Raw genomic sequence first — 15,388 nt, forward strand, 5'->3', positions numbered from 1 at the left:
TCATTTGCTGATTTCAGACAGGCCAGGAAGCGTGAGAAAGAGGTCAGAGATTAAAAACAAACAAAACTGGCCATTGGATTCCCTTAAACAGATGGGCATACTCCCAATTTCTCAAGCAATCGCGGGTAATATTTTTGTCTTAAAAATTTGCTGGCCATTAGAAGCAGGGTTTGTGATCCCCCTTCCCTACCATACGTGCAGTCATTGCATGATACTTGTACTCCTCAGCCTAAAGGGTGGAAGCTACTCTACTAGCACAGCACAGCCATGGTTAGGTGTTTTATATCTGCATGAGCTGGAGATTGCGGCCTCTGGGTTGAGAACTCATTTTTGATGTGCTCTGTACTACCCAGTGTCATTATTCTTCCTAAGGCCTTCTGTTAATGGGGGCTGGATGCAGCCCCTTCTAGAGACTGGCAATGCAGTTCTGCAGCTAGCCAGAGGGAATCACTTAGAATCATTCAAGATCCTGTTTTTCCCCCCATCATGTGCTGCCTCCAAAGGGCTCCCAAGGTTCCTTGTTGGCCCAGGAGAAAGAGCTCAAGTTTGATACCTGAATATGTTGTTAGCAAAGAGACTGGCCCCATCTGGTGACAAACAGGACCAGCATCCTGCTGAGGGAAGGATCCATGATCTCTCTAGTTCACCATAGACTAGTGTAGCCCAGAAGAATGTGGATGATCATATTTGTATTGAACAGATCTCAGTAGCCCACAGAAGCCTGATAAGAATTCATCTGGTTCATCAAATAGTAAACGAAAAACCTAAAGAAATGCTATAAGAACTATCACCTCTGTGAGTGACTTTGTCCTTTATTATAATTATAATAATAATAATGAATAATAAATAAAATATCACTACTTGTTTTTAATAAAAAGTTGTTGCTGTTTTGCCATATGTCAGTTCCACTGGTGTTATGTTACTACTTGACTTTCATGTGCATCTCTATTGTCCATTGTCTCTTTAGTTTATATTTCCTCCCATTTAAAGTGTATGATCTGTCATCATCATAATCATTGTCCCTGAATGCAGCGTGGTGCTTTTTAAACCTTCCAGGCATCCACTTTGTGTAGTGTAGTGATCTGAAAGTTCATATGATGAACAGCTCTTCTCTCTCCTTGTATATGGTGTTGCAATTGTTTCCTTTCTTAAAAGACAGAATGGTTTATGGTATTAGCAGCAATGGCGTAAGCCTAAGGTAACTCATACCTCCAAAAGTACAGGGATCATGAATGAATGATACAAACGTCATGAATGGAATATGCAGATGTTCTCAACTAGGCGTGACATTTGTATGTTCCTTGCATTAAGTTTGTGAGTCTTATATTTTTCCTGCACAATCCTGGCACTTTTGCTGATATGGGAAAGGACTGCAGTGCATTCTGTATCCCATGGTCTGCCTGTTTAAATATTTGCAGAACACCCTTGACATTGAATTTTTAAATGAATGTTCAAAAATGAAAATTCTTCCTTGGTTTATTAAACCGATATAAAAGCAGATTTGGAACTGGGTTGTAATTTGAGTGTGGGACTAACTGCCCTGAGAACATTGTCTGTTCAACAGCACGAGTAATGGCAGTGCAAGTTTCAGTACGTTTTCCTGCCACTGTGTGCCTCTGCTTCAAACCAGAGAAACAATTGGAAGTGTAAAAAAGGGCAAATCAATCTCTGATACTCATCAGACCTTGACTCCCCCCCCACCCCCCGAAACTGCCAGTGTGCAGGGGTGTCATTAGCACTAGTGTTGGTGGTTTGCAGTCTTTTGTACTGGAATGCTTTGCTGCGGATGACACCAAATGATTGCACTCTACAGCAAAATGTCAGCAGTGGGGGTCAGCGCTACTTTTGTGATTAAATAAATTAATTTTTAAATGTTCTGTGAGTGCCCTCAGAGTGGGAAAAACATCTTGCCATCAGAACCTTCCATACCCAGTGGTGAGCATCAGTGGTCCTTTAAAGAGCTAGCTGTTTGGTCATGTGGATTAAATTCATTCATAGGTGAGTCACCTTGCCACTTCTCATCTCTCCTGAGTTACATCGACACTGGTCTTTTTACTTGCCTGAGTTCTCTGAAGAAGTTTCTTTTAGTTGCTTCCAGCTCTAAACTGACCTCTACTGCATGTGGACAATCATGATGACAGGCATTGTGCATCTGGCATCAAGCCGTTCTGAGCCTGGAAGTGTGTGGGTGGCTGATGTAGCAGACGTGTGCACGTGTGCAGACTATGTACTTAGTGAACTGGAATCAAAAGCTTCCCTAGGATCAGGGATATGTTAACTTTGGTTAGAAAGCCGATGCCTTTACATTTTTGTCATTGCTGGGGATACCCTACTCTCTTAGGTCTCGTTATTCGGCTCCAGGACTTGGAATGGCTTACGCCTGCAGCCCTTTGTCTGCAAGGCATCAAAAAGGGCTTAGTTACTGTACAAAGCTATCATTTTTCACAAGGAGAGGGAAGTGAAATTTCATTGAGCTTTAGGGTTGATTTTCATCTCTTAGTTAGGGTGCCACAGATAGAACCCTTGCTAGAAAGCAGACTGAGGAGAGAAAATTCAGCCCACATGTTCAGGATTTAAGGTCAAGAAAGATTCAAACTTAGCTTCTGGGGCTGTAATTGAGGGTGATGTAATGACCATAAAAGAAACTTTCAGTGGCATAGTAACAGCATTCTCTTACCCACTGTAGGCGTAGAAGCAGTTTCATACTGACATTCTTTAGAGATGGGCCCACAGCACTGGTTCTGAACCCCTTCAGAATTTTCAGATCTGGATCCAAATTTCGTGGCTCGGGGCTGCTTCTGCAATAGGACTAAAGGGAACACTGAATCCCCAAAGTCCCTAATCATTGACGAACTTTGTATTTGGATCAACATCTGGGTCTCCTCTCAGTGGGGTAATGCCCATCTGTATAGTTGTCAAGTCAGATTTGTCTTATCCGTACTGAAGCATGCTAATTTATACGCTTTGGACAACTGGTAAAGTGTGTTAAGACTGTGGAAAAAAATGCCCTTGCTATCTTCCTCTTATTCAGAATTAGCGTAGGTTAATTTTTGTCAAGTGGCTGAGACGGAAAAGCACTCTAGATCATAGGAGGCAGTCCGGCTGTCATTCCCGCTACATACTAAGGCGCATTCTTTCAGGAGGAGATGAGCATTTACATTGGAGTTTTGCCTGTCAGTACTCAACCAGTTTTAATTTTTTGGCATGCTAGTGCATGGAACTTTTTTAAATGGTGGTGGTATTTTTTTTCCAAGCAGGTTTTTGACAAAAATGGGCAAATTCTTGAGCTTCAAGAAATAGGTCAGCCTTTTGGGGAGTAGCCATTTCTGGAGATTTTAATTTAAACCTGCCATTTTTTTCTTCATGAGTTTCTACATTCCCTGTGCCAGAATTTTATTCTGCTATATCAAGGATCCTGCTCATTTTGTTTTTACTTGTTTGTTTGTGGTAAAATTACTTTGCTTTATTTTTTTATGAAAGGTAATATGTTTGGCCAGCACACTTCCATTAAAATAAAAAGGCCATTCATTTTCCAGCAGAGTGGGCTCTAAGTAAGAAAGTGAGGATTCTCCTTGCAGTGGAGCTCCATGGATGACAGAATAAAGATATTTTTGGTTAATAAGCCAGATTAATCTTAACATTAATTGAGTTATAGAATACCCTGTGTCTTTTTGCAGTATATTTGTGGAACTAAGTTTTTTGTGTGTGTTTGGGGGAGAGGGGCCGGGGGTTGGCCACATGAAACCAAACGTTAAGAGGTTTAGGAAGTCTGCGGATGTCAGCTCTGTAGCTGCAGTCATTAAGGCTTGAAAATGTCGTTGGCCATTCATTCTTATACCATATTTTTCATATTCATGTATAAGGAACCATACGTTGTATTTCTTCTGCCATTGTTACATAAGAGCAAACTGTGCCACAAGAAACTGTTTCTGATGAACCAGTCCTACTGTTCTCTGTCTCTTTCCTAGTAAAAACTTCACAATGGAGGAATATAGAGTTTGGTGACATTATTGCCATCTAATGGTGGTAATTTACTTTTTTCCCGTCTGTTTTACAGAATATGACTCAGAAACCAAAAGAGTTCAAGACATTCTTTCTGGAATAGAGAAACCACAGGTATGTGTTCCAGATTTATAAAAAAAGATGACTTCACAAATATGCCAAGTGTATTTTTTTGTCCATGGTATAATGCTGGTGAAATATGGGGTAGCATCTGAATTATTGTATGCTAAAATGTTGTATAAATGTGTTTTCATCCAAGAACATTTTTATGGATCACAGTTTTGCAGTCCAAAGTACACACTGAGGCAAAACTCCCAGTCCATACAGTGGGCATAATTTCTAGGTGTCTTATAACATATACTGGAGCTTAATTAATAGCTGTTTGTAGAGCACTTTGAAATCCTTGGATGAATTTATTAATTTTACTAATTTAATTAATGTGTTGTATAAGGTAATGCACATATAAGGACATAAATAATAAAAATACTTATTTATTTAATATCAATTCTCCTATCCTCTGGCCCCAAAAAACTTTAATTTGAAATAATAAATTAGGAATTAAAAACCAAAACTCTGACAAGAAAAAACCAAATTGTATTATTTAATAACATTGAAAAGTGTGGAAAATATGTTTCTGTTGCAATTTAGACCCCAGTCCTGCAGACAGATGTGCCAGTGCAGACATTATGTGAACAAAAATAGTCTGGACTCCATACACTTTAAAGTCTGCACCAATGCATCCGTTTGCAGGATCGGGGCCTTACGCAATAAAGGAATAAATGAGGACTCTAAATCCCTGCTGACTTGAAGTTGCAATGGTTTATGCAGCCTCCCCCTCCCCCCCCCACCAATTTAATTTTTTCGCTACAAACATCTGTGTCAGGAAAAATGTGATTGACCTCATAGATTTTGGCTAACTCCTCTGTACTGTACTATTGCAATTAACATGCCCTTGGTGTCTATTCATAAGCAGTGGATAGTTCTGCAGAGAAAAACTAGTTCACTGTTGTGACTGCCGTGGAATTGCTATGTAATATACTCTAAGAATATTGAGACGTAATAATTTATAAACACTATCTGTGACCTGGTTAGTGAGATGCTGTTATTGTATGTTGGGTTGTAAGACTTTCCAGTATGGATATATTGTTCTAGCTTAATAGGGGGCTGTGGGAAAAACAAGCAGGGAAGCAACCCAGTGGATCCTGGTAAGAATCTCCAAACAAATGGTTCAGGGGCAGTGACAAGACAATGGGGGAAACTGTTAGCTTTGAGGATCCTATATCCTGTCGCCAATGAAGATGCAAGCTTTGTATTGCCAGGCAGCAAGCCCAGAGATCAAAAGAACACTAAACAGTTAAAAAGCTCTTCTCAGGAGAGGAAGGTATGTGTGTGTCACTTGTCAGCAGCTATTCAGGGAGCAAAGCTAACACAGAGAGAGACTCCCCAGAGGGACTCCAAAGGAGTGGGGCTTTCTCAGATCCAGGGGATGGTGAGCCTTAACAAAAGACAAACATGTATATAGATTGGTTTATTTTTTAAGATCTGTCTTCTGTTAAATGCTTTGGTTCAAAATAAATAACACTCTGCTTTAAGAAGGCTGTTTGGTTGCTGGATGCCACTGTCATTGCCCATGGAGGGAACAGAACTGCAGGGTCTGAGGGTCAATCAGACCTGCTTAGATGCAATTAGTACCAAGGGAATGCTGCCCAAGGCCTGGTCTGAGAGCAGGGCCGCCCAGAGGGGGGACAAGTGGGGCAATTTGCCCCCACGAGAGTTTTTCGGGGCCCTTGGAGCAGGGTCCTTCACTTGCTCCGGGGGCCCCGGAAAACTCTCGTGGGGCCCGGGCCCCCGGAGCTTCTTCCGCTCCAGGTCTTCGGCGGCGGGGGGTCCTTCCGCCCCGGGACTCACCACCGAAGTGCCCTGAAGACCCGCGGCGGGGGGTCCTTCCGCCCCGGGACCTGCCGCCGAAGACCCCAGGCCCCCTGAATCCTCTGGGCGGCCCTGTCTGAGAGTGGGAGAATCGTATGATTCCACCCAAAGATTGGTGATGGCTTGAGGCCTGAGAAGGGATATGCTCAAAGGCACTTTTCCCACTGATCCATCTCTGAGACTGCGGCCAACATTCTAAACCTCTGACTAGTCCCCAAAGCCACCATTTTAAAAAGAAACTTTCCTTCCTTTCCCCCCTTCAAATGTGGAATCTTCCGCTCCTCAAACGTGCACACTCAAAGTTACAGTGGCCTATTGCCCAGGGTGGGCAATATTCAAAATGTCATCAATGACTGTTTTAATGTCTGCTTAGAGAGACAAGGTGGGTGAGATAATATCTTTTATTGGACCAACTTCTATTGGTAATAGAGACAAGCTATCGAGCTACATAGAGCTCTTCTTCAGACCTGGGAAAAGAATATTCCAGAGCTAGATCCAGGAGACTGTTACCATTAGACAGGAGAAATATCTAACCTTGGAAGATCCTGAAAATTCTGATGTTAAATCTTTGAGTATTTTTTGTAGAGAGAAGCTATTTTAGAAGTTTTTATGGTTACCTCTGAATCCTGTATAATTGGACTCATGATAACTATGGCTATGTCTACACTACGTACCTTTTAGCGACACAGCTGTGCCACTACAGCCATGCCACTAAAAGGCACGCAGCGTAGCGAGCTCACCCGCTGACAAAGCGCTGTTCACACTGGCGCTTTTCGTTGGCAAAACTTTTGTCATTCGGCTGAATGACAAAAGTTTTGCTGACGAAAGTCCAGTGTAGACAAAGCCTAAGAAACTTAGCTTTACAAGCAGAGGGATAAAACAATAGTACCATTAAAATTTTAAACTCTCTAGAACATTCCTAAAATAGCTTTTATAGTTGGTTTTGTGTGTGTGTGTGTGTGTGTGTGTGTGTGTGTGATATATGTGGCACGTGCTGATTACATGATGGTGTGGTGTAACCCTTGTATTGGTACATGTTTGGGATGACCCGCGTACTTCCCTATAACTTTAACACTCATAAGTAACAAGGCTATCCCAACCTCATGCTAATAATAAATTTATATTGTTTCCCTTTTTTCACCTGAGTGGCTAATCAAAGTTTGGGGCCCTGTGGGCATTCCAGATAGGAGTAGAAATTTCTGATAGTCAGGTATTTGTTTGGTGCAGTTTTGTTTATTTTCAAAGAACGAATAAAGTCCTGTGGCAGATGTGGTCTCCTCATCTCTAAAAAGATATACTGGCACTAGAAAAGGTTCAGAGAAGGGCAACTAAAATGATTAGGGGTTTGGAATGGGTCCCATATGAGGAGAGATTAAAGAGGCTAGGACTTTTCAGCTTGGAAAAGAGGAGACTAAGGGGGGATATGATAGAGGTATATAAAATCATGAGTGATGTGGAGAAAGTGGATAAGGAAAAGTTATTTACTTATTCCCATAATACAAGAACTAGGGGTCACCAAATGAAATTAATAGGCAGCAGGTTTAAAACAAATACAAGGAAGTTCTTCTTCACACAGGGCACAGTCAACTTGTGGAACTCCTTACCTGAGGAGGTTGTGAAGGCTAGGACTATAACAGTGTTTAAAAGAGAACTGGATAAATTCATGGTAGTTAAGTCCATTAATGGCTATTACCCAGGATGGGTAAGGAATGGTGTCCCTAGACTCTGTTTGTCAGAGGGTGGAGATGGATGGCAGGAGAGAGATCACTTGATCATTACCTGTTAGGTTCACTCCCTCTGGGGCACCTGGCATTGGCCACTGTCGGTAGACAGGATACTGGACTAGATGGACCTTTGTTCTGACCCAGTACGGCCGTTCTTATGTTCTTATGACTTTGAATCTATTGAGAATCAAGAGCAGAAAACAGCTTCTTTTGCTCACAATACCAGAGCACACTCTTATCCTGCACCCAGGCCCAAAAACATTTTCCCAGGTTTCTTCCATATTTTCAGCTGCCCCTTCAGGCTGTCTCTGTCTCTCTCTGTCTGTTCTTGTCTGTCCTGAGTTTGTGTGATCTTTTTTTCCTACTCACACCTATCCGAAACAATACTCAGACAAAAGCTCCTGAGTGGGTGCAGACTACTTTTGTCTTAGGTGGTACATATGCTTATAGTTATATTAATTGAAGGGTGAGTTCACACCTATCAATCTTTATGGTGTTTTAACTCAACCCATAACAAGTCTTCACTCAGCTCATAACAATAACATAGGCTACTATCATTTGTTGTGTGTATGTACATGTATATAACATATACACTCTACGTGTATATAATGTGTACATGTAGTTTTTAGTGAGAAAAATGGTATGTAATGCCATTGCTTCAATAGTAGTAAAATATTTGTAGCCCAAGCATAACGTTTATAAAAGAGAAAAATAAAATTGTTTAATAAAAGAAATACCGTGTATGTAAAACAAATGAAGTAATGAGGCATCAGTGAATCAATTGGAAGTGGACTGAAATTCAAGCAATGAGTACATTGTACAATATCTAATGTTGCCACCTATTTCGGGAAATTTCATGTGGATCATACCAAATTTTCTCTTTTATAAGGCAGCTCTTTAAAGGATTAGATTTTCCCCAGGATTGTTTGTTTAACCTGAAATCCTAGTGAGTTTCTAGTTCCTAATGTCACAGACAAGGTACTCATTCTCTGAAGCAGCCATCTTCCTAAGAGAGGAGAAACCCGAGGCCAAGCTTCAAAAATGGCTGAGTGCCGCTGTTGTGTTCAACTACAATGAAACAGATCTAAGTGGCTACAGAGATGCTTGAAAGGTTATAGCATCCTTTCAGCAAATGCTGACAACTGCAGTGTGGGGGATGGCGGGGGAAGGAGGTAAAGAAGCAATACAGGTATGCTAGGTCTGAGTTCAAATGAAGATTGGCTTCATAAAGAGCCTGTTCCTGCTATCCTTTCAAGTCATCGGGATTTTTGCCTGATTAAGGACTGCAGTGTTAGACCATGATTTGAAAGGGAAAACTTGACCTCGTAAAAGCCATGAGCTCATTTGACCCACAAGTCTTTCAAATATTGCCCTCTGGGGAGCAAAGGAATGCTTCATTCAGTGTAGTTCGCACACTTACAATAAACCCCCCTCCCACGCACCCCAAATCACAAAAGGCCTGTGAACACTAGCCCAAAATCTCAAAGTAAACTTGTACGGAAACGTTGGCCCTTGCTCATGACCTGAATGACTGGAAGAACTGATATTTATCAGTCTCGTAACTTTAATAAAGTAATGCAAGGGTTGGGATTATTTATTTACTCCACCACCTTTTCGGTAGCTTATAAAGCAGACGTTTACCATGTAAGCTGAGAAGCTTGCGAGAACTAATTAGCTGTGCTTTTTACTAGACACAGAAAACTCCCATGACAAAGAATGTGTAGCTACTTCTCAACCTTAAAAAAAAAAATCTGTAAAAATCAAATACAATAGCTTGTAGGACAAAATGGCTCATGTTACCCAACTGGAAAAAGTACTTCTGACAGCATGGGCCTTATCTGCGTAAAGACAGTACACAAAGGGGAATCATCTCCCCAAATGGTAAAGAAATCTTCCAGTTTTTAATATTTTGGTAGGGTAGAATTAAGACAGCTCTCCTGTTTAGAATTAATACCACACTTAAGTATTTTATACCAGTACTGCAAGTTCAGTGTTTAATAGAATAAAAGCATTCTATTTCCAATGGAGAAGTAGTGGACGCTCCTTCTTCTCTTGAGTCATATAAAACTGGTCTGGAAAAAATTATTTGGTTAACAATCCTGCACTGGCTGAGGGAAGAAGAGTAGATGTTATAATGAAATGGAATTCATGAAACGGATCAGAATCTGACCTCCTGGTTTAGGCTTTGGAAAGCTGGAATAAGATAAGAGGGAAAGTCCTCTCATGGATCAGTAACTGGTTAAAAGAAGGAAACAAAGTGTAGGAAAAAATGGTCAGTTTTCAGAATGGAGAGAGGTAAATAGTGGTGTCCCCCAGGGGTCTGTACTGGGACTACTACTGTTCAACATATTCATAAATGAACTGGAAAAAGGGGTAAGCAGTGTGGAGGCAAAATACTACTCAAGATAGTTAAGTCCAAAGCAGACAGCTAATTGTTACAAAGGGATCTCACAAAACTGGGTGACTGGGCAACAAAATGGCAAATGAAATTCAATGTTGATAAATGAAAAGTAATGCACATTGGAAAACATAAGCCCAACTATGCATATAAAACAATGGGATCTAAATTAGCTATTACCACTCAAGAAAGAGATCTGGGAGTCATTCTCTGAAAACATCCACTCAGTGTGCAGCGGCAGTCAAAAAAGCTAACAGAATGTTGGGAATTATTAGGAAAGGGATAGATAATACGAGAGAAAATAGCATATTGCCTCTATATACATCCATGGTACTCCCACATCTTGAATACTGTGTACAGATCTGGTCACCCCATCTCAAAAAAGATTTATTGGAATTGGAAAAGGTACAGAAAAGGACAACAAAAATGATTAAGGGTATGGAACAGCTTCCATATGGGGAGAGATTAATAGGACTAGGACTTTTCAGGTTGGAAAAGAGACGACTAACAGTGGATATGATAGAGGTCTGTCAAATCATGACTGGTGTGGAGAAAGTAAATAAGGAAGTGTTATTTACTTCTTCTCATAACACAAGAACTAGGGGTCACCAAATGAAATTATTAGGCAGCAGGTTTAAAACAAATAAAATGAAGTATTTCTTCACACAATGCACAATCAACCTGTGGAACTCTTTGCCAGAGGATGCTGTGAAGGCCAAGACTATAAACAGGGTTCAAAAAAGAACTAAATAAATTCATGGAGGATAGGATCCATCAATGGCTATTAGCCAGGATGGGCAGGGATGATGTCCCTAGCCTCTGTTTGCCAGAAGCTAGGAATGGGCAACAGGGGATGTATCACTTGATGATTTCCTGTTCTGTTCATTCCCTCTGAAGCACTTGGCATTGGCCACTGTCAGAAGATAGGATACTGGGCTAGATGGACCGTTGGTCTGACCCAGTATGGCTGTTCTTATGTTCTTAATTGCATTGTCTTGACAATAGGAACTTTGTCATTGACTTCAGTGGGTTTGGACCCAGCATGATGAAATAGCTATGACGCTCTCATACGCATAAAGAAAACAGTTCAAGAAAGGTATTGGGCCAGATCTTGCCCAAGTGCTCAGTATCTTCTGAAAGGTGTTCAGCTCCTTCAATTGCCATTGGGACAAATAGAAGTTGAGAGCACTGAGCACTTTTCAGGATCATGCCTATTGTTTGGAAGTTGAATAGTTGGGCCTATATTCTTTCCTCCATAGCAGGCATAATATTCATTGATCCTTGCAGAAGTTATTTGTTCATACCGAGAAGCAACTTACCACTCATTGAAGATACACAACCTGTGGCTGGAGACTGTGGTGTCAGACTGAGCCTGTTGGCTCACTGGACAGCAGATTGTGTTTCCATTAAGTCATACAAATTTATTTGTTCCAAATTCTCACTCTCCTGAGGATAGTACTATTGTGGTTTGCCATGCTAAAAATGTGGACTCCGAATTTCAGTTTGTCACTTCATCTAACAATTAATGCCATTTATGTATAAATAACCTTTAGTGCGTGCCATGCAGGCTTTGCGAGGGTGTCAGAAAACCTGTTTGGCACTTTCAGGGTTCACTTAGGAATTATTTTAATTGTTGGTTACCTGTTTATTTTAAAACTCAATTTGTGATATCAGCAATTGCTGTGTGTTCACCACCATCACCATCATCACAAGTCAATAGAAGAACTGAAACCTGGATATTCAGCACCAAGAGCTTAAACCTGTAGCACTTCAGCTAATGGAACAACTCCCTTAGCTGGTAGCCGTAGTAAGCTTTTATCCTTATGTGAACCAGCCTGTGCAGAGCCACGTTGACTTCAGAGTATTAAATGTGTACCAGTATTTTCTTGTGGGTAGCCTATAAGATTTACTATTTCTCTCACATTAAGAGAAACTTGACTTTCTTCAAATTACTGAAGTTCATTAAAGGACAAGGCTTTTTACCAAATAGAGAGCATATATACGTGTGTCCTAGCTAGTAGTCATAAAAAAAAATTTCAATAGAACATTGGCTGGATATTATGTATCAAGTTCCAAATCCCTGTCTGAATGTATGAAAAACAATTATGCAAGCATATGTCCATAATAACAGAAGAAATCTCACAGTAGGTCATCTGGTAGTAATGTATGTCCAAAAAAAATTACCATTTGGATCTTTTTATTGCTAAATTCTCTTTGGCCTGTAAAATACTTAACTGATATCAAATGTAATTTTTTAACTGTAAATATATTTAGTTTTGGCTATGATTTCATTCTATTAGGATACCTAAGAGTTTTCAATTGCTTTGTCTGACTTGAGACTTTGGGCTTTTCTTATAGATGTCTGGCTAATCCAGTGCAATTTTTAACCAGTTGAGTTGTTTGAAGCAAACAGTTATTGTATTACCTCTAGGACAACAGTAGGAGAACAAGAAATGATAATAAAATTGGCGTAAGACTAATCTGCAAATGGTTCTTGAGAAAATGTTTTGATACTACTTAACATTTCATATTCTACAATTTCAACTTATGTTGCAGAGATATTTTATTTTGGGCATGGTTATCTAAGTTTACTGACATTAAACTAAAATGTTGTTGGTAACTTTGAGAGCAGTGTTTATGTTAAGATGAGAAACATTTTATGGTTTCACCCCCTTTTCAGTATGTTAAAAAATCTCAGATTTAGGAGTTGGTTTAGAAGGCATCTGCTTAATATATCAAGATCAGGAACAATAGCTGGGGTGCTTTTCAGCTAGAGGCAATGTATTTTTCAGATGAGATTTAAATGATCTTCATTATGGACATTAGAGATTTCCAGAGCTCTTTCTTGCAGGAAAGTACGTCTTTAAACTTGGATAGTCCAACCACATTCCCAATGAAACTACATTTTAGAAAGCTATGTTGGACCTCAAAAAGTAAATTCCAAGTACAGTTGCACAGCACATTAGTTTTGCAAGTACTGTTATCATTAATGGGAGAGGAGTGCCAGATTTATGTGGAAAAGTATAGAAAATTTATAACTGAGTCTCTAAATCATTCAGCTTCTTACACATTCTGAAATAACAGAGATTTTTGCTCTATATGTTTTTTGGAGGAATCTGCTAGAATGATAAAACTTGTAAAAGTTGACATGTAGCAGAAATTAATAAGAAACATAAAACCTTGTGCGCTGGAATGTAACTTCAGCCCCTCCTCACGTAGGCTATTTTTTTTTCACTGTTACATTTGACATTGCAGTTTTAAGAGATTAGTCATTTTCATTATCTAAACTCAAGTGATTATGTGGCAGAGTGCTCAGGGCTACAAAATGATTTCTCAGGGATTTCTTCAAAAGAGTTACTTAGAAGTACAGTACTTTCTTTCCAGGATAGCCACTGTAAACATTGATTTTTAGAAGCATTAACGTTTTTTCCTCTCTCAGCATGGTATCAGAAGTCTGTTCAAATGGAAGCTACTGTACTGTACAGGCCTATGATGAATATGCTGCTTCTGGCATTATGCCAGCGGATTGTCCTGTTAAGGAATGTGGCAGAGCAAAAAAAAGCTGTACTAGTTTTAGGCTCTGTCTGCTCTAAGATTATTTGGACATATAGACTCATAGACTTTAAGGTCAGACAGGAACATCACAATTCCTAACAAGTGCACCTCCAGTGCACCTCATACTGCATTTAGTCCAGTATGCTGTCTCCAATGGTGGTCAGCAGTTTATGCTTCAGAAGAAGGTTCAAGGAATCCCTAAATGGACAATTATGGATGGAATAACTAGCCTGCAGCAGGGGAAATTTCTTCTTAGCAATTGTCAGTTAGAGATTGGCTTATGACCCGAAGCGGTCCTAAATTGTTTTGTTTTTCCTGTCTATGTATAGCACTGTGGATATTTTTGGATCAGTGTTGCATCCTGAGACGTGATTATCATTGAACTGTCCACAGCGAAGCCTAGGTCTTTGTTTCCTGTCTCTCAGCCAGTTTCTAGTTCATTACAGTTCTTCATCTCTCACCAATGACTACTTAGTTTCCTTAATAACTCTTAGGGGAGGTATTTATAAGCAATTACTTGGTAAAGAGTAAATATATTTCATATATTTATAAGAGAACACAGTACTTGGAATTCACACCAACTAACATTTCTTTTATAGGTTTCAAATATTCAAGCAAGAACAGTTTTACTTACATGGTGTCCTCCAACTGGCCTTTTAAGTGTGGATAGACACAATAATGGCTTGCCTTACACTTGTACTTACGAGGTTGCCTTATCAGACAAAGGGAGGGATGGAAAGTACAAGATAATTTACAGGTAATTATGTACTTTTTTCATGTGTTGTTCTATGTTTATATTTTAGTTTAAAATGAGCTATCCTGGTTCCTTGTATCCTACCAATTTCACAAAAAAGTATTTTGTCCCATTTTTGGTAATTCTAGCCCCACCTGAAAAAGCTTCCGGCAAATTGATTAAGACCATGTGTGTGGGAAGGGCCACCCCCCAGCAGAGCTGGCACATGTTGTCACTTTCTGCCTTGTCCCTCTCCAAAGAATAGAGCTACCATTTCCTGTCCCTCAAGTTATCAAAACTCTCTCACATGTACTTTCCTGGTGTGACAGCCACCTGCCAGAGCTAAAACCACCAGCTGCTACAGCGTGAGTTTAACAGCCATGTCTCTGTAGCTGGGGATTGTAACAGCTCATACTCTCTGCAGATCAGCACACAGGGGGACCTGTAATGCACACTCATCAGTGGATTACATAGGCTCCCCAACAAAATCATCCTCTGTACACTTTACTATCACCAGACCCAACTGTGACATAAGTTATAATTCTATTGAGACTTTTCTGTTTCTAAATTCTATGATCCTGTGAGTTCATTTTATGATCAAGTATGTGTAGTGTAATTCCATATATTCTTCACCCAGTGACCACCAATATGGAAAAAGTGCTGAGATGCCAGATTGGCTATTATGAATTTCACTAAAGGGAATCCAGGTAGCATAATAATTACCAAAAAAAGAATAGGAGTACTTGTGGCACCTTAGAGACTAACAAATTTATTAGAGCATAAGCTTTCGTGGGCTACAACCCACTTCTTCGGATGCATATTGAGTGAAACATATATCGAGGAGATATATATACACACATACAGAGAGCATGAACAGGTGGGAGTTGTCTTACCAACTCTGAGAGGCCAATTAAGTAAGAGAAAAAAACTTTTGAAGTGATAATCAAGGTAGCCAAGTACAGACAGTTTGATAAGAAGCAAGTGTGAGAATACTTACAAGGGGAGATAGATTCAATGTTTGTAATGGCTCAGCCATTCCCAATCCCT

The 15,388-nt window shown here is 40.0% G+C and overlaps 1 protein-coding gene across 1 annotated transcript in view; it reads left to right on the forward strand.

Moving 5' to 3' along the window:
- Nucleotides 1-15,388, forward strand: part of FNDC3B (fibronectin type III domain containing 3B) — a 390,987-nt gene that overhangs the window by 251,820 nt on the left and 123,779 nt on the right. Inside the window, exons 7-8 of the mRNA XM_026650044.2 lie at nt 4,058-4,116; nt 14,208-14,365. Coding sequence (XP_026505829.1) covers nt 4,058-4,116; nt 14,208-14,365 — 217 coding nt within the window. The remainder of the gene's footprint in view (nt 1-4,057; nt 4,117-14,207; nt 14,366-15,388) is intronic.

This window comes from Terrapene carolina, unplaced genomic scaffold, assembly GCF_002925995.2.
Source record: "Terrapene carolina triunguis isolate 2854851 unplaced genomic scaffold, T_m_triunguis-2.0 Scaffold88, whole genome shotgun sequence".
Classification (NCBI taxonomy): domain Eukaryota; kingdom Metazoa; phylum Chordata; order Testudines; family Emydidae; genus Terrapene; species Terrapene triunguis.